General features: G+C 39.1%; 3 protein-coding genes across 5 annotated transcripts in view; 1 reads left to right on the forward strand and 2 right to left on the reverse strand.

Moving 5' to 3' along the window:
- zfr (zinc finger RNA binding protein) overlaps nucleotides 1-13557 on the forward strand; it is a 48155-nt gene extending 34598 nt beyond the window's left edge. The window contains exons 14-20 of one of the 2 annotated variants that reach the window (XM_055011245.1): nucleotides 2086-2236; nucleotides 2616-2757; nucleotides 4891-4988; nucleotides 5846-5941; nucleotides 8363-8474; nucleotides 11652-11749; nucleotides 12244-13557. In XM_055011245.1, the coding sequence (XP_054867220.1) occupies nucleotides 2086-2236; nucleotides 2616-2757; nucleotides 4891-4988; nucleotides 5846-5941; nucleotides 8363-8474; nucleotides 11652-11749; nucleotides 12244-12426 (880 nt within the window). In that variant the 3' untranslated portion in view covers nucleotides 12427-13557. Of the gene's footprint in view, nucleotides 1-2085; nucleotides 2237-2615; nucleotides 2758-4890; nucleotides 4989-5845; nucleotides 5942-8362; nucleotides 8475-11651; nucleotides 11750-12243 lie in introns of those variants that run through there. The other variant, XR_008601980.1, reaches the window with a different exon arrangement.
- Nucleotides 13558-14746: 1189 nt separating this feature from the next.
- LOC111582811 (uncharacterized) lies at nucleotides 14747-15423 on the reverse strand. The gene is made up of 2 exons (XM_055011370.1): nucleotides 15111-15423; nucleotides 14747-14838 (listed from the first exon to the last, which is right to left on the reverse strand). The coding sequence occupies exons 1-2, from the start codon at nucleotides 15421-15423 to the stop codon at nucleotides 14747-14749; spliced, it is 405 nt and encodes a 134-aa protein (XP_054867345.1).
- Nucleotides 15424-21853: 6430 nt separating this feature from the next.
- Nucleotides 21854-24212, reverse strand: LOC111570532 (uncharacterized). 2 transcript variants are annotated; one of them, XM_023273357.3, is made up of 2 exons: nucleotides 24082-24212; nucleotides 21854-22307 (listed from the first exon to the last, which is right to left on the reverse strand). In XM_023273357.3, the coding sequence occupies exon 2, from the start codon at nucleotides 22291-22293 to the stop codon at nucleotides 21907-21909; it is 387 nt and encodes a 128-aa protein (XP_023129125.1). In that variant the 5' UTR covers nucleotides 22294-22307; nucleotides 24082-24212; the 3' UTR covers nucleotides 21854-21906. The 2 variants fall into 2 exon arrangements, with proteins under 2 accessions (XP_023129125.1, XP_023129124.1); XM_023273356.3 differs by lacking the exon at nucleotides 24082-24212 and adding an exon at nucleotides 22820-22841.
- Nucleotides 24213-25039: the final 827 nt, after the last annotated feature.

The raw sequence follows: 25039 nt of genomic DNA on the forward strand, positions 1-25039 counted from the left end.
TCTTAGCAACGGGAGTGTATGAAGGAGAGAGGTGTACCAGATTGTGGTCTGATCCACCAAGAGGTGACAGTGCAGTGGCTTTGTATGCATTTCCCATATTAGCATACAAAAGATCAAGAATCTTATCTCCTCTTGTGGGGCAGTCCACAAACTGTTTGAAGGAGAGCAGTGTATTGGAGAGAGAGATGTTGAAATCACCGGACAGTAAAATGAGTGAGTCTGGGTGTTTGGCTTGTAGTCTCGCAATAGGTGCGTTAACTACGTCACAAGCAGTTTCAGCATGTGCAATAGGAGGAATGTAAACAACAAAGGCAACGATCACAGTGAACTCCCATGGCAGATAGTATAGTATCAGACTAACACCATCTGTCATTCACAAGCAGAGCAAGTCCCCCAGCTCTCCTCTTACTGCACATATAGTCGGGAAGCTGCTGATTCTGATGTAATACAGTCTTTCAGTCATGTTTCCGTGTAAAACATGAGACTGTTTTACACAGTAGACTCTCTGGTTCCTGACAAGTGTTTCATGCGCTTCCATCTTGTTTCCCATGAAGCGAATAATTCCCATGATAACAGATATAAACAGCCAGTCTGTAAGCCTCTTTCCAAACTCTCCTCTCCCGCTTCCTCCTGTTAATTTTTACTCAAGCTCGCTTTCCTCTACATCTCTTCCATTGTAATTCCTCCGGAATATCATGTCTCATACCTGCAGTTTTGGAGAGCTCAGCTCAAGATCAAGAAGCTTCTGTCAGGAGTAAACAATAGCCAGCTTGCTCCCTTGCTCCGCATGGAGAACTCCTCTGAGTAACGGTAGCAATGATATTTTCCACTCCAATCTGTCTTCTCACTCCTCCAAGATAATTAAAAGAGTAAAATAAAAACGCTTAAATCGCCAATGATTGTAGAAATGTTTGACGTTGACGTTGAGAAAAATAAAACCCTAAACTGAAAAACACAGGACTTTGGCGCAGTAGGGCTTTGGAGGACCTTTGATTTGTTCTTGCTTTCAATCCGTAAGTCCTTGATATGTCCTGTAAAAACTGCTCCACATGTTTTTCTGTGTTCGATAAGAGCGGCAATGCAACCTTATCCTCAGGCAGGTGCAGACCTATTGTAGTATAAACTGAGGTATGTGGGCATACGTGATCCATTTTCAGAGTCTGCACTGGTCTGTACACACTGTCATGAAAAGCGTGAATGGCCCTTACAGTCCTTCTTTTCACCTCACCATACGAATAATTTTCTGCATCTACAGACTTGTGCGGTTCTGTTTTTCTGCTGAAGTTTTCCTATGTGCTCCTACTTTTGTCTTGCCATTATCTTACATGTTTTTTTTAAGTCTTTGTAAGTCTTCTACTACTTGCATTATCACCCCTTTACTCCACATATTGATAAACAACTCCTCCTTAATCTAATGGCATCTTTAAAATCAGCTGTGGCACCAAGCCAATTTGTGCAGTGTGCTTAAAGGCTATATGTCGCACTCAATTCTTTCATTATTGACGTAATGTCCAAATATCACTGAGAATTGCACTTGCATAATGCAATAATTTATTTCCAACTGAATATGCTAAGACTCAGAACCTGAAGAGCCAAGAAGGTACAAATGTCAAAATACTTAGTCTAGATTGAATGCATTTGTACATTTTTGCGTGTACTTGGGTGGTTACCTTTCAACCAAACAAGTGCAGAAATCTGTGCTGAAAGAGTTCCGTTAGACAAGTCTAGAACTGATTTGCCTCGTGTAATTGTAGAATAGATAATGCAATAGGTTAAATATAAGTAACTGTCATTGAGTAATTAATAGCACAAGCAAATGGTGGGTCATCTTAGTCAACTTCTTTCACCTTCCTCCAAACACATAGAAATAAGCATTTTTCAGTTTGGTTGGCAAAAACACTTTGTCGTAACAAAATGTCTTTTCTTCGTAGTTTAATTCTTTTTCTTCTTCCAGGTAGTAATATACATAGATATCAAAAGTAAGCAAATGTTATTTGTATGTATTTAACTTTTTAGTGTGACATTTAAATTTTTGCTTGTTTTACTTTTGTTTATTTTTTTGTACAACTGTGTGCAACTTTTCAGAGCCCTGAAGGGAGTTATGCGGGTTGGAGTCTTGGCCAAAGGCTTGCTTCTTCGTGGGGACAAGAATGTCAACCTAGTCCTGCTCTGCTCTGAGAGGCCCACAAAGAGCCTCCTCTCCTGCATTGTGGAGCACCTCCCCAAGCAGCTAACAGTACTGTTTTTACAAATGCCCCACCATATAATTTCATCCATGGCAACATTTATTGGATACATGCAATCATAAAAAGCACCCATGTTCAATTCATGACACACTACCAACAAAACAATTAATTTAAATTATAGTTTTGCTCAAGAGGGGAGTGTTTACTACTGGCAAAATGTCTTTTCTTGGCCAAGTTGTATAGATACACTTTACACTTCAGTGTAGTCCTTATAATTAGAGGCCATTTTTTCCACATAGACGTAATTAAAATTTGTAACTAATTTGCCACAGAGATGACTGCTATATATGCTTGATAACCTGTTACTATCAACTAGCTGTGTGTAAATAGACTGTGAAATAATATTGGCATTTACACCACTTTTTACAGATGGTAACACCTGAAAAATATGAAGTCAAGGGATCTGTCCAAGAAGCAGCCATCATTCTGACATCCTGTACCGAGCCAAAGATGCAAGTGACGATCACACTGACTTCACCTGTCATCAGAGAGGAAAATGGCAGGGATGGAGGTGGGGAAACCCATCACAGCCTTTTCCATTGCATCTATTTTCTTGTCTTTTTCTGTCTGTATGAAATCAGTTTCAGTATGTTGGTTGACACACTGAAGAGCACTGTCCTGCTGGCACTCCACAAATATTGCTTGTTGGGCTTTAAATCGGATCACCCAGGCAAGTTGCTCTTCATGTATCATTCATCTGGATTTCAGAAATGAAAGGGCAATCAACACATTGCTAGCTCATCATTTTATAGTAACTTTAGTTATGGTGTCTTTCCTTCAGGGTTTGTTATGCACAGTGTGAGTTGCAAGAAATCCTTTTCATGCCATCTTTGTGTAAGAAACTCAGACCACTAGAATGGATTTTTTTTTCTCTGAAATGTTATTTACAAAATCAGCGTTTGACTGGTAGCCATGAGCGACACCAATCTAGTTGTTTTCTCAATTGATAGTCTTTCTCATTATGTGGGGGCAGATCACTTGTAAGTGTAAATTTGGAAAATTAAAAAAGTCAGAGGCAAGTGCCAGCAGTATTGCTCTTATGCTTTTTGCTCTGTAATTCTTACCTCTCAAGTGCTATCCTTTAAACAAAGCATGATCAATGTTTGCATTAAGTTTAGTTATTCCCAGGTGAGTTTCTATTTTGTTTCCTGTGTTCCAGGGGTTTGATTTAATTTTATTAGCTGTAATCAACAGAAGACTCTTTTCTCAAAAAATATAGTTATGAAATGAGGAGACCAAAAGACAATTCTTGCACAAGATGTATAAATAATCAAGAGGCACATCTGTTCCTCAATTTCTTCCTGCATTTTGGAACTAACTGTGCAAAGATGAATTTTGCAACCCTTTCTCAAATCTTGATTTGGCCTTAGAGAAAATTGGATGTGGTTTTCCCACAGGAAACAAATCTTCCTTTTGTGTACTGGTGAACAGTTCACCATGCTGAGGTCCCCTGTTGTAAAGTGCTCCCCTGAGTTGATTGATGTTTTACTTTTACGCACATATGACTCAAAATTGGGCTCAGTAAGAAATACGAGTGATTCAGTTATAGTCAAAGACTGACAAGTTTTTGTCCTTTCGATTTCATTGACAGTGGAAAATGAAGAAAAATAATTTCAGAGTATTCTCTTGAATTAATTGACAATGGAAAGATGAGGAGAAACTATCAAAGATATTGTTTTGGAATCTGATTGTTTCACATTATTCTTAGGGGAGTATTGTTAAAAGTTCAGGATAGAAGACTTTGGCAGAGGAATCTTTGGTTGCACCTGATTATAGCCGTTGTAGTACAATGACTGTTGGGGTCTGATTCCAACCTGCTGGTGTTAGACATGCATGCAGTGATATCCTAACCCCTTTTGTTTCTGGTAGTTCTCATGTTTTTTCCTCTTCCTCAGCAACCATTGCTTCCTCCTTTTTGATGTTCGTAGTAGTATATACAAGTTCAGCACAAGACTTCATTTCTTTGAAGACCCACCAGGGGTTTAGTTGGGCCCAACAGCTTCGGAAGGATTTTTGACCAGGGTTTTCTTACATCACAAAAGCTTTGCCACACCTACTACTGCCATGCCACTTTTTTTATCAGGTCACTTCCTATTAGCCATTTGCTGATTCTTTCTCTCTGCAACAGGTTTCATACTAACAATCATTAGCCATGGGATCCCCTTTCTTTCCCAATGCACATATCTCAGACCATATACTGAAATTCAAAGTTTCAGTGGTATTTAAACTTAAACTATATGAAGATAGTGATAATCACAATTACCTGATAAAATGGTATTGGCTTGAAAATATTTGCACACCTAAACCCAATTTCGTTAGTTTGATGATTATCAAACACATAATTCTATTTGCCTTTTAATGTTGAGTCAATAAGTTCATACCTCCTGTAAGAGAATACAATGACTTAACTTGTGGTAAACTGATAATCTGTATTTACAACACAATGCAGCAATTGTGTTGGTTTGTCTACTCAGTTTTTTTTTTGTAATGTCAATAACATTTTCAAAATTACAAAAAGCAACCAATTGTAGGTTGTCATGGAATATTGGTATGTGTGGCAATGTGTTTGTTCTTTGCCAGCCTTGCTGACCTGGTCAAACACCCATTCCTCATCACCATTTTGACACTTCAAATCCATTTTTAGATGTAACCTCGGGTATGGTGAAAGACCCAGCGGACGTCTTGGACAGGCAAAAATGCCTTGACGCTCTGGCTGCTCTGCGCCACGCTAAGTGGTTCCAGGTTCGGAACATCATTTTACTTTCTTATTGTAGCCTTATGCGATGCATCATTTATTTGTTTATTTATGTGTGTTTTTACACATTTGGTTTTTATTTTTTTTAATCAAGAGGAAAACTATTACTATTCGAAGTAAAACAAAAAAATATTCAAGGATGCCACATATTAAAGGGAAGGATCTGGTTAATGTCAATCATATGTATTGATTGTAAATCTAAGTTCATCTGAATGAGTTACATGGCAAAATACCAGCAATAAACTGGCATCCTTGTATTCTCTATTCAATTTTTCTAAGTACCGTATTATAGTTGTTACATGTGATTCCATAAGGCTGCACAATAACTAGCACAAAGTTGTTTCACCAAGAAGTGCTTTCATGTTGAACGTTTGTGTTTTTAATTTATATATTTTTGTAGAATGGGGATTGAGAGAAAAGGGAATATCTGAGGAAGTTCCTGTGATTCTGCTACCTGAGCAAAAGCACAGGCAAAGTAAAGCAGATTTCCTTGGCTCTTTCAGTCCCTATACTCTCCTCTCAGGTGGACTCTTGTACATTTAAGTCCCTGGTTGTGAGATACCTGAATAAATCTGGGGTCAGGGTTTAGAAGATTGCAAGAAAATTCCTAATTTCTTGTGCATCTTGCAAACTTTGAACTCCTTTACTAACTGTGAGGTACAAGACTACTGGGAATGGCAGCTGATTGCAAATATGTTATGGCCTATACACATATCAATACCATACTCAAGCTTCCATTATGCACAGTAGTGTTTGGACCTCTATGACAGAACTGATTCACTTGTTTGGTCCATCTTTTGTCACCCTGGGTCACTCCATAAACCTAACTTTATTGCATCAAAAGGCTAGAGCCAATGGTCTTCAATCCTGTGTGATCATCATCCGAATCCTGAGAGACCTCTGTCAGCGAGTTCCTACATGGTCGCCTTTCCCTGGATGGGTAAGTATGGCGTATTAACATGTTAATAGCATTCAAAGGCCACGGTGCTTTGTGGGACATGGGGTTATTGATGAGAGGAATGTCAAATCTATTGCTGTTTATTTATCATGGTGTTTGAGCTATGGTCTGCAAAGTTCTAACATAATTTTGTGGTCCTTTTTCACAAAAACAAAACGTGCTCAGTCTTTTTAAATACATATTGCACCATGGTTCCTGCCCCTATAAGTAACTGCTCTTGTGATACTACTGTCTGATAATTATGGAAGATCGAAGTTTACCAATGTTTATAATTTGGGTACAGCATTAATTTTGAGTGTAAACACAAACTGCCTGTCACTAGTATCTCTTTTGGGTCTTTAGATTGGAACTTTCTTTGTTCGAACAGCTTCTTTTCTAGAAAAGTGCTAGATGAATAGAGATAGGGAGCGATGAGGAGAAAATAACTGATCAGTAGAAATGAAAACTTATCTTGTTAGTTGTTTTATTGTAAAAATACATGCAGGTGGAAATGTGACCAGCACAGAACATCTGTTTTTGCAGTGCAGTTACACATTACTACTTTAAAGAAAACCTTATCAATTGTATTGTTAACATCATTGTCAGTTGTCATGTTTTTTCTTTCACGGTATTTCTCAATAGAGACTTTAACTCATGACATAGTTTCTTGTGTGCTTAAGTTTCTGTGGCTATCAAAATGGTTTTATAGTGTAAGTGTTCCCTATCCCTCTGGCCATGGCTCAGGTGGTAGACTAGTTGTCCATTAATTGCAAGATTGATTTGATCCCAGCCTTGTGATTAGTTGGATGATCAAGACTTTATTCTCCTATCGTTGCTGTCTTAACAGTGTCAATCACAGCCATCAATCGTTTCTTCAGCAGTTCTTTGCCCTTTGGATCTGCAGGATTTACTCCTTTGATTAACTACCCACAGGGGTTCTCCTACGATATAAATGACTTCTATGTAAACATGCATTCTTACACATAATAATCATTTTTAGTAGATAATTACATTTTACACCACAAACCTGTAACTATCCACAGACTACAAGCTTAAACTGGTGAGAGAATGATATATGGCCTGAGATTGTATTAAACACTTACTGACAGGCTTGTATGTTTTTAAGTATTCACTATAATGCATGCTTCATCTTTCTAATGCTGTACTGATGTTGCTTGGGGGAAACTAAACCAAATACAGATTAAGGTGATTGTTGAACTTACCCAGAATATACAATGCAGGGATTCCCTTAATTAAGTTTCATTACATTGGAAAAAATACCCCTCTCAAAGCAAGAAAAAAACTTCTTTCAAGGAATGTTTACTTTGAAATAAGTGAAATAATCTGCCAATAGAACAAGTGAAAATGGCTTGGTAAGATTTCTTGAAATAAGATATGATATTTAGAATATTGAGATCTTAAAATTAGCTGGGAAAACTTATTTTAAGCTATATTTTACCAGGATTGTCAAGCTTAGGTGTCTTAAAATAAGCCATACATGCTTAAAATGTTTTTGTTGTTTTTCACTCAAAAATAGATTTTTGCTTTCATGTAACCTCCTAATTTGAGATGTATTAAACTTATTTTGAGTTTTCTTGTAAAATACAACTCAAAACAAGATAATTTCAAGATTGTTTGACTTAACAAGATATTTTAGATGCATTGTCTTAAAACAAGTTCCTCCATCTTGCTGAAATGTCACTTAAGAGAATTTATCTTAAATCAAGTGGGATAAGACATTTTGACTAAAAATAAGACAAATAGACTTGGTAAGATTTTAAGTTTTTGCAGTGTTGGGTCTGACTGCTACAAGGAGTCTAATGAAGTGAACATTTCTGTTTGTTTTTTCCACCTACTCATAACAGTATTGGTCTTGTAGAATCAGGGTACATTTCCTTTGTTTCCTCTCTGACAACCAAGATGTGCCTGTCCTCCTGTGTTTGTCGAGGGTGCAGATGCATGTTATTAACAGGAGAGCGTCTGGCATCTTTATCACTTTGCCACATTCTGGTTGACTTGTTTGAAAAGTAATCTGATTTGGCCTGTTTTTAGTTTTAGATGGACTAACACTATATGGAAAGCTTTTAGTGAAGTTACTTCACGTGTCTCCTCTGTGCCTCGTGTTTAAGTAGGGAGGGACTTAAACACAGTGAAACAGACACTCACACACGAAACTCAAAAAGCAGCACATATTCTCAAACTGAGCTAGAATGAAGTAAGTGCACAAAAGTGATATACAAATAACAATTGAAATATGTAGGTATTTTTTATTCCCCCAGGGAATGTGAAATATTACAAACTTTAAACAGCTACTGTTATAACTTAGGTATTCCTGCTTTAAAAAACTGATTATTGTAATGCAAGCAGGGATTGTGTGCTTTCCCACCATCAAAGTCGCTGTCACTGTCTGTTCACTCTGTGCAGGCCATGGAGCTACTAGTTGAGAAGGCCATCAGTAGTGCTTCTGCCCCGCTTAGCCCTGGTGATGCATTGAGACGTGTCTTTGAATGTATTTCTTCTGGAATCTTACTCCCAGGTAAGATTATTATTATTATTATTATTATTATTATTATTATTATTATTATTATTATTATTATTATTATTATTATTATTATTATTATTATTATTATTATTATTAAAGATTTTTTTTGTTTGGCTTTTTTTGCATTGATTAGTGTTATACTGACAATGAAGCAAGATATAATGTCAAAAGGCAGAAAGCAAGCTACCAAACATGGCTACTTGCAGAGTTGCAGAACTTGTCAGTGCTGTGGAATAGTTTTGTTCTTATGGATACTAAATGTATAGTCACAAAGATTTCCACAAATTTAGGGCAGTCTTGTGCTTGCAGGGTCTTCTAAAGATTTTCTTTTGTTTTTTACTTTATTTATCCAGCATTTTTTGACATTAAGGTTACTTTTTTTCAAGGGATACCTGGTCATGAAGGCAGACCATAAAGTTGTAATCAATGATAAAATTGAGCATGATAACAGTTGACATTTTACAGAAATAAAATACATTAAAATTACCAGGGGAATTAAGACAAAAAAACAGCTTAGGAATGTAATTGCACTCTACAGTTGCACATATTCTGCTTTGAATGCTTCCAGTGAGACAAAATTATGAAACTGTAGTGAGTTCTGAAGGTTTTTTCAATATCAGACAGCAATAGCAGAAGGCCATTCTAACAAGTAACCAGAGTATGGGTACCCTGGACAGCAGCTGTTTAAATGAGAAAAAAATGAAGTCTGAATGGAGAATATGAGCTCTGGGAGGTAGCTGTGGAAAGGATCATAAATTTGATTGTGTTAGTATTCAGAACCAACCTTCAGTGTTTCAATGAGGCCTGCAACTGTTGAAAGGCCATCTGGAACTCAGAAATAAATCAGCAGCAAGCTTTAAAAGATAGGGATCCAAGTTGTCAGGTCTAGATGACTCTTTTGGATCAATAGCCTTCAATGGTTTACATACAGTTAGGTCCATATATATATTTCGACACAAACAAATTTTTTTATTTATTTTTTTTTTTATACCAGTTTAATGACACATATTACAATTATAGTTATCTAATGGACATGGACATAAAGTGCAGACTCTGAGCTTTCATTTGAGGTTATCCACATTCAAGTTGGATGAAGGTTTTAGGAATTTCAGCTCCTTAACATATGCCACCCTATTTTAAAAGGGACCGAAAGTAATTGGACTATTGACGCAAAGGCCATTTCATGAGTGGATGTGAGCAATTCCTTGGTTATGTCATTACCAATTAAACATATAAAAGGCCTGGAGTTGATTGTGAGTTTTGGTGCTTGCATTTGGAAGATTTTGCTGTAAAGACAGCATGTGGTCAGAGGAGCTCTCCATGCAGGTGAAACAAGCCATCCTTAAGCTGCGAAAACAGAAAAAAATCCATCCTTAAACTTACTACAGTATGAGGAGTGGCAAAATCTACAGTTGGGTGCATCCTGAGAAAGAAGGAAAAAGCACTGGTGAACTCGGCAATGCAAAAACACATGGACGTCCACGGAAGACAACAGTGGTGGATGATCGCAGAATAATTTCCATGGTGAAGAGAAACCCCTTCACAACAGCCAACCAAGTTAAAAGCACTCTCCAAGACGTAGGCGTGTCATTTGTGCAAGTCTACCATAAAGACAAGACTGCATGAGAGTAAATACAGAGGGTTCACTGCACGGTGCAGGCCACTCATAAGCCTCAAGAATAGAAAGGCTAGATTGGGCTTTGCTTAAAAACATCTAAAAAAGCCAGCACAGTTCTGGAAGAACATTGTTTGGACAGATGAAACCAAGCTTAACCTCTGTCAGAAAGATGGCAAGGGAATATGTATGGAGAAGGCGTGGTACAGCTCATGATCCAAAGCATACCACATCATCTGCAAAACATGGCAGTGCATGGCTGCCAGTGGCACTGGGTCACTGATGTTTATTGATGCTGTGACACAGGACAGAACCAGCCGGATGAATTTGGAGGCGTTCAGAGACATACTGTTGGCTCAAATCCAGCCAAATGCAGCCAAATTGATTGGGTGGTGTTTCATAATACAGATGGACAAAGACTCAAAACATATAGCCAAAGCAACTCAGGACTTTAGTAAAGCAAAAAAACTGGGATATTCTTGAATGGCCGAGTCAGTCACCCGATCTCAACCCAATTGAGCATGCATGTCACCTGTTAAAGACTAAACTTTAGAAAGAAAGGCCCATGAACAGGAACTGAAAACCGCTGCAAAGGTCTGGCTGGCAAAAAAAAGGAGGAAACCCAGCGTCTGGTGATGTCCGTGAGTTTACGACTTCAAGCAGTCATTGCCAGCAAAGGGTTTTCAACCAAGTATTAGTAATTAACATTTTATTTTCAGTTATTTAATTTGTCGAATTACTTTTGAGCCCCTGAAATGAAGGGATTGTGTTTATAAAATGCTTTAATTTGTCACATTTTTATGCAATCTTTTTGTTCAACCCACTGAATTTAAGCTGAAAGTCTGCACTTCAATCGCATCTGAATTGTTTCATTTAAAATTTAATGTGCTACTCTGCAGAACCAAAATTAGAAAACTTTTGTCTCTGTCCAAACATTTATGTATGTAACTGTATGTCCACCTAGAAACAAAGGGATCTCAATACAGGAATGTATACAAATGTTGTATAGGTCTACCGGTTCAGTCAGTGGTGGCCGGTGGAGTTTCAAATCAAAAAAGAGAAAAAAAATGCAGGAATGCTTTCAAAAATTTGTAAAACAACAGCAAGAAATCAACTGAAGGTTAATCTTTTGCCAACACATCTTCTCTGAATCTCAAACTACAACAAAACAGTATTATCTACATCCATTGCTCTGGGGTTTTTTTAATTTGTAAAGTCAGTCAAGTCAAAAATTTTAACATAAATAATTTTGTGGAAAGTTTTGAAAAGTGCTAAATTAAAGATGCAGTGACAGTAAAGGTCTTAGCATAATAAACTGCACCAACATATCTTGTGTGAAATGTGTGATACACTTTCATGAAAATGTCAACACTTCTATTATGATCAAAGCAGTATAGAAGTTCAAGTTTTATCTGTACATTTGAGATTTCTGTGAATATGAAGCTTTCTACTGTATTTATTGTGGATGGATGTATGATGTGGTATTATTGATCAGAGATGATTGAAAATATGTTGTAATAGAACACCACCTTATAAAGTTTGGTTTCTTTGAACAGGTGGTCCAGGATTGGTAGACCCTTGTGAAAAAAAGCCTGCGGATACCCTCACACCCATGGGAGAGCAACAGAGAGAAGACATTACCTCAAGTGCCCAAGTACGAGCTCTTGAATTATAAGTAAACTATCAGATTGAGACATAAAGTTTGACACGGAGTTTAGATACAAGAAGCAATACTGTCAGAAAATATGGAAAAGCTAAACTTGTCATGTGATACCAATCACACTTTTATATGTAAGAATATATAAATAAAATTGAACTGAATTGAAAAAAAGAAGCAAACAATACAGAAAAGTAAACCAAGCAAGATTTTTCAGTCTTTAGTAAATAGACAGTCCATTTGGTGTCACTACTTTTTGTGCTTGGGTCGTTGTCTCCAGTTTGGAACCAGCATTTCATTTCAGGCTTAACATAAATATTTCAGAAATCACCAAAACACATACATAGAGATATATAGTATTTGTGATTTAGTTAGTGTGAGCTCTTTTCATAAACCTGATACACTCTCTGTTCAAAGGGGTTTTCTTGTGGCTGCCTTGACTTTCCTTCAAAGTAATTGTTTTGAAATGTTCCATCTGTGTTTTTATACAGTTTGCTCTCAGGCTGCTGGCATTCCGTCAGATCCATAAAGTTTTGGGTATGGACCCTCTGCCACAGATGAACCCTCGCTTCAACATTCGCAACAGTCGTAAACGTCGTCGTGACAACAGTGATGGGACAGACAGCTTTGAGGGTGAAGGCAAAAAAGACAAGAAAGATTATGATAGTTTCTAGATTTTGTCTCTATTAATTTAATCAAAAAATGCCCGAAAATGTTGTATGCCTGTCTCCTGTATACTGGTTTCTTTTTATTTTTAAGCTACAAATGTACCAGTGCAATTGCAGCCTCACTCTGTATTACACAAACAAAATGTCAATTTGTGCATTGTTTTAGATTTCTTAAGTTGGGGCTTAGACCTCTGTGCTAGATAATACTGTTTTTACCTGATGTGCTTCTTAAATAGAAACTTCTGCCGCTACTTCCCACTGAGCTGTGTTTGTTTGATTTGAAGGTGAGGGGGAAAGTGGTGATCATAGGATCAAGAGTGGAGCCAGGCTTGTCTGTATTGCACATCAAGAGAAAAAACAGTGATTAATGTCAATGCTTTTGTTCATCTGTATAGTTGCATTCAGAGGTGGACTGTGTTACTGTTATTATTGTGAACCATTAATTTGGCCCACGGAAATTTCAAACTTTCTCCGTCGAGTATGAATAACTGTGCTTACACAAGTGATGTCTAATGCTGTGGTCTTGTAATGTTTTAGTGCTAAGCTACACTAAAAAGACCCACGGGGCATTGCATACAGATTCAACTGTTAATATATCTTTGTTAGTAGTGAAGTTGTCCACCCTAAAATGTAGTCTTGTCCTTTCATTTACACACACATACACGCACACACGTGTGTGTGTGTGTGTATATATATATATGTATATATATATATATATATATGTGTATATATATATATATGTGTGTGTGTGTGTGTGTGTGTGTGTGTGTGTGTGTGTGTGTGTGTGTGTGTGTGTGTGTGTGTGTGTTTATATATATGTGTATTTAAGTATTTGTATAATCTATAAATAGCAAAAAAAAAAAAGGCTTCAGTTTGGGGGAAAAAACATTGCATACTGTTTTGGTTTTTAAATTTCTGTTTTCCTGTTTAATATGGAACTTAATTGGCTTGCTTACCTTTTAACTTGGTTAGGTGCTAAATGAGTTTCAGTACTAGGAAAAAAGAATAAAAATGACTAGGAATGGAGGGATGGTAATGTGGTTGCCCTTTAGCATAGGTCCTGTTGTGAATGCTTGCTGTGCTTTGAATTCTGCTTTACAGTTCAGTAGCAGAATAAACACATTTTCAAATTTAAAATTCTTTATCTTTCACTGTGTACACTTGTTTTTCTTATGGTATACATTGTGCATGCAATATTGCAGACATGGCCATTTTGAACACTGGTTAGTTGCTATAGACTACCAGTCTATAGCAACGTGTGTTTCCACGCTTCAAAGTATTCAGCTTCCTGTCAGTGCCTGCAGAAAAAAACAAAAGGAAATTTGTACATAGAAACTAAATGATGGATGTCCCACTAAGCTGTCAAAGTGAGCCTTCATACTACTAGGGCCTGCCAGAAATGGAATGCTGCCATCATTAATGCGATTGAATAGACCTGGGCATTTTTGGACCCAAAATGTCCACTGTAGCAGGGCTATTTGCAGGTTCACATACAGAGATTGATCCAAATCCTGTTTGAGTATTTGTTAAGTGAAATCTTACTTAATTGTATTTATTTAAATGCTGTCCACCTTTACACTAAATAATATGTATTGGGAATGCACACTTTCCCTACTGGGTGGATTAGATGTATTAGTTGATAGAAGTTCCCACATACTTGGATTTTTGGAAATTGCTGTTTTGTATTTTGTTTGGAATCCAAAAGCAGAAGTCATGTAGTTTGTTTTTTGTTTGGTTGTTTTTTTTTTTTTTTGGGGGGGGGGGGTTCATTTTAAACCAAAGACAAAAAGCAAAGTTGTGTGGTCTGTTTTCGTTACAGGATGATAAACATCCATCCATCCATCCATCATCTATACACCGCTTAATCCTCACTAGGGTCGCGGGGGGGCTGGAGCCTATCCCAGCTGACTCGGGCGAAGGCAGGGGACACCCTAGACAGGTCGCCAGTCTGTCGCAGGGCCACATACAAAGACAAACAATCACTCTCACATTCACACCTACGGGCAATTTAGAATGATCAATTAACCTCAACATATTTTTGGACTGTGGGAGGAAGCCGGAGTACCCGAAGAAAACCCACACATGCACAGGGAGAACATGCAAACTCCATGCAGAAAGATCCCGGGAAAGCCGGGACGCGAACCAGGGATCTTCTCGCTGCAAGGCGAAAGTGCTAACCACTACGCCACTGTGCAGCCCCGGATGATAAACAAAAAAAGATAATTGAAAATTTAACAAACTGAATTTCATTGTGTTTAAATTCTGGGGGATTTGTTTGACCAAATTCAAGATGTAGGCATGCTTTGGTAAATAAAGTTACATATGCCTACTGATTGTTTCCATTAAGGGTATAGGAGTAATGGAGAAGTCCGCCACTCTCGAGGAAGCAGTCGTGCTCACGCATGAAACTAGAAGGCTGCTGTACAAAAACTATCTCGAACATTTCAAGATAATGGGAAAAATGTGATAGGTGAAGGGTGGCTTTACCTTTCTTTGCTAGCAACTATTGGTTGAGTCATTGCTTCTTGTTTTGCATCTTTAATGTTCTGTGGACTTGTCTTAGAGTATTGAAGCCCTTTTGCTACCTGTCGCCACTTCTTAGTGTGTATATCACCCAGCAAAGTGATGGTTGAGGTGGAATTTACCAACCTTCTCTGATTTATATGGTAATGGTCTATAAATTGTCAGCTTGATCTGTCTCTGGCAAACTCCTAGGAGGTCATTGAAGAAGATGTCACTGTCATGAACCTCAAGCCTCAGTACGTCATTCTCCTGGCCCTGGAAGTAGGTGAACTTTTCCTCCCACCAAGGGTTTGGGTCGTTGTTACGAACAGATGTTTCACCCAGAGAAGCGGAGCCACAGAACACCTTGACATAGCCATCTGTAGTTACCACGATGCCAGAAGGAAGATCGCTGGCCCGCAGATTAAAAACAGTCAGCTGTGCTTCAGCTGCAGATAAACTGCACAATGCCAGCAGGAGGAGAGGAAGGCTGGAGGTCATGGCTTCACAGGAGGCTGTTCAGACAGAACAACAGATCTTTACAGATCTTAATACACAACCTACTAGTGACTGCAATATTTTACTCCGTTTGGACGTCTTGTGTGCTTTCACCGCGGTTGACCTCAGCCTGTCACAGCATTTCCTGCCAAGATGGGCAGTTTCATACTGTGCTTGTCACTCAAGGACTACTCGTAGCCAAATATAATTCATTTCCAATTCAGCAAACATGGAGATTTGTTTCTCGGACCAAATTCTGATGCCTTGAGGTTGTTCCTCATAGTCAAACACTAAGTGTAAATTAAAAACTTTTTGAGACTTCAATCTGGAGGCAAGAATCAATGCCCAATAAGGACAATAAGGTTGGACTAATGTAAAAAAAAAAAAAAAAAAAAAGATAAACTTTAGATAGACTGCTATTTATTATGTCTAATGCAAACATTTTTTTTTATCTGCACAACTGCATAGTTAAGGTCGAAGAAACATTATAATTGGTTAATAGATAAGTAGTGATAACCGCCGATCTTGTATGGAAATCAACTGAGCAACAACTCCCTACACTGAATACAAACTGTGATGTGTGGACTTATTCAGAATGGCCTTAAATGTTAGTGCTGTTAAACAACACCATGGTTGGAACATTTGAACCATCATTTCAGTCAAGGATTCTGGTACTACATTTCTTTCAGACATCACAAGAAGTCTCCCCTCACTCCTTCTTTAGCGTGCATTATCCATCCTCTCCACTAGAGGGCAGTATCACTATTAAATCTAACTATGGATAACTTGGTGTGAAATTTTGTGATCTACATATGCTACACAGTAATTGGAAACCTTAAAAATAAGACAATATAACGTCTAAGTGTCAAAGATGATACAGAATTAAAATACATAATACAAAAGACTGTAATTTTTTAAGGCCAGCCACCCAGCATGTCTAAAACCAAAACCTTTTTGCTAAAAGGAAATCATGCTAACTACACCACTACCATGCTGTCTGGCCAGCATACAGGTAACTACAAATCCTTGGAATAAAATTCACAAGTCTTTGACTTGTCATGCCAAGCTATACAATAATAAAAGCCCAAACATTAGCTCCACACTGAGCACATATGGCAGTTTGTGAAACTTTGAGTGCCTGATCAGAGGGTTTAAAACACTACATTGCATCTTGATGAATATATAGGTTAGACAGATCTCAGGGCACACATGAGTTTGATTAGGTTAGAAGAAATTGGAAGGGAACCCTCAGACGATACTAAGCAAAATGACAGTAATAGATGTAAATCTTGGCTGTGTAGGCTTGGTGTGTTGTGTTTGCCCATGCTATCTGCTGTTCCATGTGTTTTTATAGGTCAGCGGACCTCATATCAGCTTCGTGTCACCCTCCTAAAATACACTGACAGCACAAGCTGCTACACTCTCACCATTACATATAAAGACACAGCTAGAACTTTTGTGTTGGCTTGACCAGCCCCTTGGTCACCTTTTCCAACATCTGAGAAAGTTACACCACCACAATCATTCGTCCATCCATTTTCTATGCTACTTATTCTATAGAGGGCCATGGGGGTGTAAGGCAGAGTACATACAACCAAAGGAGCTTCTGGTTTTGCCTATCAAGCAGTGCAGATCCACGTCTACTGGGCACTGTCTACTTTTATACTAATTTTTATTCTATCTACCATGTCACCCACCACTGCAATAACTATGTTAACAGATGGTGTGTTTATGCTTGCCTCTCTGTATTACATTTTGTCTTGTTCCATTTTTCAGCCTCACTGGCACAAGTCAAATCAAATCGAATCAAACTTTATTTGTATAGCACTTTTCATACAATAAAATTGCACCACAAAGTGCTTTACAACATAAAAAACATTAAATTAAAAACAAGAAAACCTTTCCCTCCCACCCTGGGTATGTACATATATACACACAACTTCACATACACACACATACACACGCACGCACACACACTCACACTGTAGGGAGGTATGGCATTGGCACTGGGGATCATGTAAAACGCCTCCATTGGGGTCGTCCACACAGGGAGGAGCTGCAGGCCATGACCGCCAGGGGCACCGGCACCCGGACCCCCCAGACAGGCAGGGGGACCCCCCACACCAAGGTGGGGAGCCTTGGTGTGGGGCCCAACCAGCCGGGCCGAAGGAACCCGCGGACAGCACCCCCAGCAGCAGACCGGATACAGCCCCCAGTGTGGAGGACCCCCCTGAAGGAAACATTGGAGTTTAAAAAAAAAAAAAAAAACATTAAAGTATAAGATAAAAGGTCTGTAAGATAAGATAAATAAAAATGAACAGTTAAAATAATAAAAATACATAAGATAATACATAAGTAACGATAAGAACATAAGGAATTAAGAGGTTAATTAAAGCCTGATTAAAAAGGTGTGTTTTTAACCTTCTTTAAAAACATCGACAGTCTCTGCAGTCTGAGGTTCTCTGGCAGGCTGCTCCACAGGTGGGGGCTATAGTGTGTAAATGCTGCTTCGCCGTGGGTTTTGGTTCTGGCTTGTGGTATAATTAAAAGGCTGCTGCCGGAGGACCTCAGGATCTACAAAGGTTGATATGTTAAAAGAAGATCAGACAAATAAGAAGGTGCAAGGCCATTAAGACTTTTAAAAACTAATAAAAGAACCTTAAAACCGATCCTGAAGCGGACGGGGAGCCAATACAGCAACTTTTTTTTTTAAGTTATTTTTTTGGCCTTTTTGTCAGCTTTATTGGATAGGCACAGTGAGAGAGAGACAGGAAACAGGGGAGAAGAGTCAGGGGAAGACATGCAGCAAAGGGCCGCGAGCGGGAATCGAACCCGGGCCAGCTGCGTCGGGGACCAGCCCTGTACATGGGCCGCCCGCTCAACGCGTTGAGCTATACGGGCGCCCGACCAATACAGCAATTTTAAAACTGGTGTAATGTGTTCCCGCCCTCTGGTCCTCATCAGCACACGTGCAGCTGAGTTCTGTAGTAACTGGAGATTTAAAATACTCTTTTTGGGAAGACCAGCGAGCAGGGCATTACAGTAATCTAAATGACAAGAGATAAAAGCATGCATTAGCACCTCCGTGCTGGCCTGAGAGAGAAACGGGCGGACTCTGGCTATGTTCTTCAGATGGTAAAAACCTATTTTTGTTAAATTTTTAATATGTGGGATAAAATTCAGCTCAGAGTCACGCCTAAGTTTTTTATGGATTGTCCTGGTTTAAAATCTTGTAATTTTGATAAAAGTTTCTCTCTCTGGCCTTCAGGGCCTATAACTAAAACCTCAGTTTTGTCCTGGTTGAGCTGTAGGAAGTTCGCTGCCATCCATGACTTGATGTCTAAAATACAGTTTAAACGGGTATCTATTGACCCTGTGTCATCAGGAGACATGGCAATGTACAGCTGTGTATCGTCAGCGTAGCTATGGAAACTGATGCCGTGTCTCCTGATGACAGCCGGCACTCTGACCACAGCAGATCTGCTTTTTTCTATCACAAGATAAGTGATCTTACACAATAAAAATTCTCCTTGGAAATAACGATTTGCCTGTGGTGAGTGTTTAGCACAAGTTTTAGTACGTCTGCGATCTGAACTGTCTAGGAAAGTGACAACGCTGCACGCTGCTACAATCTGTAGCTCAGTGCTACATGGCTACCTCCATGTACCCTGGGGAAGACCCACAACTTAGGGTGGCTAATAAAAAGATTGCTGACCTGCTGGAAGATATTCGCCGTCTCTCCGATGAACTGAGGGACAAAGACGCTCTGCTGGCCAGGTCTATGGAGGTGGCCCACGAGCAGTTGATGTGGATTGCCTCTCTCTCTGCAGCCTTCCAGGACATGGCACCCTGGGATCCCTCCTGTCCATGGCCCTCATCTTGCTCTACATCCAACCGCCAGTGATCATGGATAGAGGTAGTGATCCGGGGCAGGCAGAAGACCCCAGTCAGAGCCGTCTCGCTTCCACTCACCCTCTCGAATCGCTTCACGACTCTGTCGCAGATTGAAGAAAAGCCAGCTGGTGGCGAAGGCCTGAGCTCAGCTCCAGTGGTTTTCTCTGCACCAGTGGCCAACGGTGTGTCAGCAGCTTCCTGCTCCAACGGCCCGGCATCCATGGGCCTGGCCGCTCCCCCTGTGCTGCTGGACACTGAGACGGCTGTACACTCCGCTGGATCGGCTCCCCCACCGGTTGCGGTCCCAGAGTATAACTTAAGTTCTCTCCCTGCCATCTAAGTCACAGAGTTGCTGGATGACCCCATGTGTATCCCAAATTATGCTGCTGTAATATCTTTGTCATTGTCAAGGTGTCCCTTTTTCGGCATATCAGGAAAAATCTCAGGTCTATCCATCCGATCCCATGCCAGGAATTTCCTTGTTCTGGCTCATGAAATGTGATTGTTTGCTATTATCTAGGAAATTAAAATATGTTCAGAAAAGAAAATATCTAGACTGTCCAGAAGTAAAATGAAAGTGTTCTTTGGTAGGTGACACAAAAGTTCAAAAAGAAGCATAAAGCAAGCCACTCTTCAGTCAAAAATTTAAAAGGTCTGTATTCAAAGTAATTTAATGATATATTTCTATAAACATAGGACTCTTAAAATATGTTAATTTAGGTTTTAAATAATATTTATGGGTATTATTTATTTGTCTAGCTATTTCCTGACATTTTGCATTCTGAGCAATCAGTTCATTACTAAAAAAACAACTGTCAGGTGTACTCATAAATCAAGAACAAAAATAATTGTTCATTGCAGTCTTACAGTTTTTTCTGGTGGAACAATATGATCTTCCTTGGAGTTTTCAATTGTTAAATGCTTTTTAAGTTACTACAGAAAAATCTAAACTATAGTACTCATCTTCTCCATGCCATAGACCCAATGCCATTTGTCTCCCTGTGAAGTTGTAGTCATGATGGAAATTTTTTTAGGGTGTGTGACCCACAACTGCACAAACCATCCAATGGTTTTGCTCCATTCCATATATCAACAGATGACAGTAATTCCAACATGCACACCAATGAAAGGCTGCCAGATCACACGCAATGAGGGTGAGACTCACACAGATGACACTTCACATGCTCTCACCACACGTCTATTTCTCACGCTGTGGCTGTATTTCTCAACATAGTCACTGTTGCCATGACGACAAAACTGATAGCCAACTGAAGAGGTAGGAGTTACACAAAGACTCACAGACATAGCAGCTATCAAGAACACCCAAGAACAAATTAACATAAGACATAGCCAATCACCAAAGTACGTATATATTTGATTTATTAACAAAGAAACTTCACAGGGAACCTTTAAGTCATTAGTCAAACTTTAGGATTTAATATATTGTTGACGAGCAGTGTAAATTGCTTGAAGCCAGTAGGGAGGGGAGCACCAAAATATGATGATATTGCAATGTAATGTGACCATAAGTTTAGCATGGTAGTTACAAATTGGCTAAAATACATACAGTAGACTTGCAACATAAAGACATACATGTCAGTAGAGAACAAAAACAATAGCTTCTCGGGTGGCTATAAATTACATTTCTAAAAGCAAACTTTTTTGCCAGGTTAAAACTAATGGTGGCAGTTGCTTTTAACCAAACCTACAGTCCAACTTGAACAAAGGTCTGTGAATCAGTGCCATCGTTTTTAAAAATCTCAGTTTCTGCTATATTGACACATGGCAACTACGATATTGTTAAAACTAATTGGAGATTGGGGGTATGGTCAATAAATATCAAATGTTAATTGCATGTTTGGTGTGTGACAGGGTACACAGGGTCACATACCACCCCTGCGTCAACACCGTTTTACCTTGTTGCATTAACAACGATTGTGTTGGATGTAAATGATGATGAGGTTAATTTGGTCATAATTCTAAAGTGTAGCTGTTGATGATTTCTTCTGTAATTTAAAGTTTTATGAGAAAAGAACCCATGGGTGATTTGATAGCAGTGTGTGAACAAAGAAAAAATAAATTGTGTGGGGTAAACCGAATATTTCTGTCTTTCATTTCATCCATCCATCCATCCATCCATTATCTATACACCGCTTAATCCTCACTAGGGTCGCGGGGGGTGCTGGAGCCTATCCCAGCTGATTCGGGCGAAGGCAGGGGACACCCTAGACAGGTCGCCAGTCTGTCGCAGGGCCACATACAAAGACAAACAAGCACTCTCACATTCACACCTACGGGCAATTTAGAATAATCAATTAACCTCTGCATATTTTTGGACTGTGGGAGGAAGCCGGAGTACCCGGAGAAAACCCACGCATGCACAGGGAGAACATGCAAACTCCATGCAGAAAGATCCCGGGAAAGCCGGGACGCGAACCAGGGACCTTCTTGCTGCAAGGCGAAAGTGCTAACCACTACGCCACTGTGCAGCCGTCTTTCATTTCAGTATGTGTTAAATGACTAAACACACAGTATCAAGTTTGTTTGTTGCATCACAGTTTATTTTATTTTTTATTGACAATGTTGGCGGTCTCAGCCAAAAGTGTAGGTATAATGGAGGGTTCCACCTTTCTCTAGATAGCAATCATGCTCATATGTTCCCAACTTGAGCTGACGCTGGCAGACTCCCAGAAGGTCATCAAACAAAAGGTCACTGTCATGAACCTCGAGCCTCATTACTTCATTCTCCTGGGCCTTGAAGTATGTGAACTCCTCCTCCCACCAAGGGTTGGCGTTGTCATTACGGACAGAGGTTTTACCCAGAGTGTCTGCACCACAGAACACCTTGACATAGCCGTCAGTGGTTCCCAACAAGTCAGAGGGAAGACCAGTGGCTCGCAGGTTAAACAGCCTCAGCTGGCACTGAGCTACACTCAGACTGCACAGGACCAGCAGGAGCAGAGGAAGGCTGGAGGCCATGGCTTCACAGGAGGCTGTGCAGGAGAAAAAACAAATCACATCTGGAGCTGGCAGTTTTCTCATATCTTACGTTTCGTTATTTCTATTTGAGTTTTTGTAAAATTGTGAACATTTTAAGTGCAGGGCAGAAGCTGTCATTTCTTTTAGATTTGGTTGTTAAATTTTCCAGGTAGAAACTAGTCTTACATCATTGCCCACATCTTTACACTAAACCATAATATTTTATAGTGTCCTCCACCTGTTGTCTATGAGTCACAACTGCTCTATACTTGCGCCTGGCCTGATGTCTCACCTGCAAGTCACATAATAACATTTGTGTCAGCATTGGTTTAGCTAGAATAAATTTGTGCAGTAAACCTTTGCAGTGTGATACTTGGATTTTGTCGTTTTACACTCAGTCTACAAAAAAATGTCAAAGTAATGTCATGAGGGTTATCAAAGCTTGAGCAGGGAGACTACAGATTTATTTGGGGAAAAAAAATGTTCAAAGCTGTACATGCAGACGGTAAAAGATGTCAGGATTTACCATTCATGAAAGATGCAATCAAGTCGCATTCAAAACATTTTAGGAACTGGTCTGTATGGAGTACAAAATCAGGATTTTTAATGCTAGTCACTTGCAACACTGGATCTCTGAAGTACTCTTAGGCTATTATTTAATATAAATGACTAAAATCTCATAAAACAAATGAAAAAATGCAGATTAAGATCACTGATATTGGAGTCATGTAGTTAAAACTAGAAAAGCAAAGGGGGAAAACTGGAAGGGCCATGCTGCTAAACAAATAAACCAGCTCTTTCCTTACATATAATACAGACCTATGTGGTTATCATCTTTTCAGTCACAGCTTGGTGAGTTACACATGGAGCAGGTATTTCATCATTGTCACTGAAGACTTTGTGAACATTTTGTTCCACAATAGCTGGATTTGTTTGCACAGTATTTGCTTTCACAGCTTTACCTACATACTTAACATGCTATAGAGTCATCTTATCCCTTCAATCTTTAATTCAAGTGCTGATGGTTACTTTGCAGTTAGCCAATTTATATGAAAGTGCAGCTAATTTTTTGCCCATAAGATATAGGTATAATGTAGCCAATTAACCTCAGCATGTTTTCGGACTGTGGGAGGGAGCCAAAAAACGCGGAGAAAACCTACACTTGCACAGGGAGATCATGCAAACTCCATGCAGACAGATCCCAGGAAGGCTGGGACATGAACTGGGGATCTTTTAGTATTTTAACATCAGATGATGAAATACCTAAAAATGTAATCATTATCAGCTTATGAATTTAATAATTTCAAAAATCTGTCATAATTTTTATTTTTAGTGACCAATTTGAGATTGTAACTGCATATTCAAAGATTAAACGTCAGCATCTCAATCAAATTTAACCACACTTAGGAAACAAAACAGGCAAAATTACTGTAGGAAAACAATGTAAGAAAAATGAGATGTCATTTCAAAGTGCCACAACAGTAGTAGGACAAAGAGAATGAGGAGGAGCAGCGATAAGCATCAGAGGTAATAGTAGTAATTACTGAGAGCCAGAAACTGCATTGGTGTACATAAAACAAGCAGGATACTGGTAATGATACTGAGAGTAAAATTAAGTCATCAGTAGTTGTGGGTAAATGTGATTAAAGCATAATGATTGAATGAGAAATTGACATGCCTTAGAAATGGGAACATTTAGGACAACAGTGAACATGTATTAGTATAAAGAAAAGAACATGAACAAAAAAACCTCTGACTCAAACCAAAGATTAGATGTAAAAATCTTACCTCAAGCCTTGAATCCGTGCTTCTAAGCTTTCCATGTGCTCGTCCTTGTTTTAAAGGCAGGCAGAACTGATATCAGTTTGATAAAACCCCACCTGTAAAGCACAACCTGCTGCATTCTCAGCATTATGCAATTTGACAAAAAGCAACTGTGGAATTTTTGGCTTTTTATAGAGTGATGACAAGAAAAACAAAACATAAGCCTTTAAAAATCCCACAGCAGGTAATATGCAAGCATTCTAACAACAAAGAGGATAGTGTAAATTTGTAGAACCATCAGTGGAAAATAAAATCGTCAAAAAATACACAAGTACTATTGTTATTTCCCAAACTCTTCAGTATACTATCACAATTATCTGATTTTTTCTTTAAGCCAGTTCTACACTGATAGTTTCTTTTCAGTTACCGTGCTTTTTTGTTCCAACTCTCTGGTGCTGTTTCAGCATGGACAGGAGAATTTTAGGAAGGAGGCTAAAGAAAGCACCATTTCTATGTATACTTGTCCAGTCTGACACTACGGATGACATGATAGCCATTTCTGGGTCCAGTCACTCCTTCAGATCCCAAAAACACACAGAACCTATGAACCTTTTCATGATCACTTCCTTCTTTAGTGAAACACCACTGAGAGATAAAGAGGATAATTTGCATACATGTTCTCCCAGTTGTAGACTCAAGAGTAAAAAGTTTAGGTAACCATGAGAAAGAGAGTTAACAATGAGTGAGTTACAAGGTAACATTGAGCCAGCTAGTAGCTGACGACTAAAGATGAAATACCATGATGCGCGCATCATGGTATTTCATGTGTGTACGCGCACACACACACACACACACACACACACACACACACACACACACACACACACACACACACACACACACACACACACACACACACACACACACACACACACAGAAGCACACACTCAACAGATGCACACCTTGGGACCACAAAGAAAAC

Source organism: Amphiprion ocellaris, chromosome 6, assembly GCF_022539595.1.
Source record: "Amphiprion ocellaris isolate individual 3 ecotype Okinawa chromosome 6, ASM2253959v1, whole genome shotgun sequence".
Lineage (NCBI taxonomy): Eukaryota > Metazoa > Chordata > Actinopteri > Pomacentridae > Amphiprion > Amphiprion ocellaris.

Bases quoted from the DNA above. Each gene is read 5' to 3' on its own strand.
- LOC111582811 (XM_055011370.1), bottom strand. From the start codon at position 15,423: ATGACCTCCAGCCTTCCTCTCCTCCTGCTGGCATTGTGCAGTTTATCT. The intron at 14,839-15,110 runs AGCTGACAATTT...TTTTTGTACAGC, and splicing joins AGTTTGCCAGAGACAGATCA to AGCCTTCTAGTTTCATGCGT.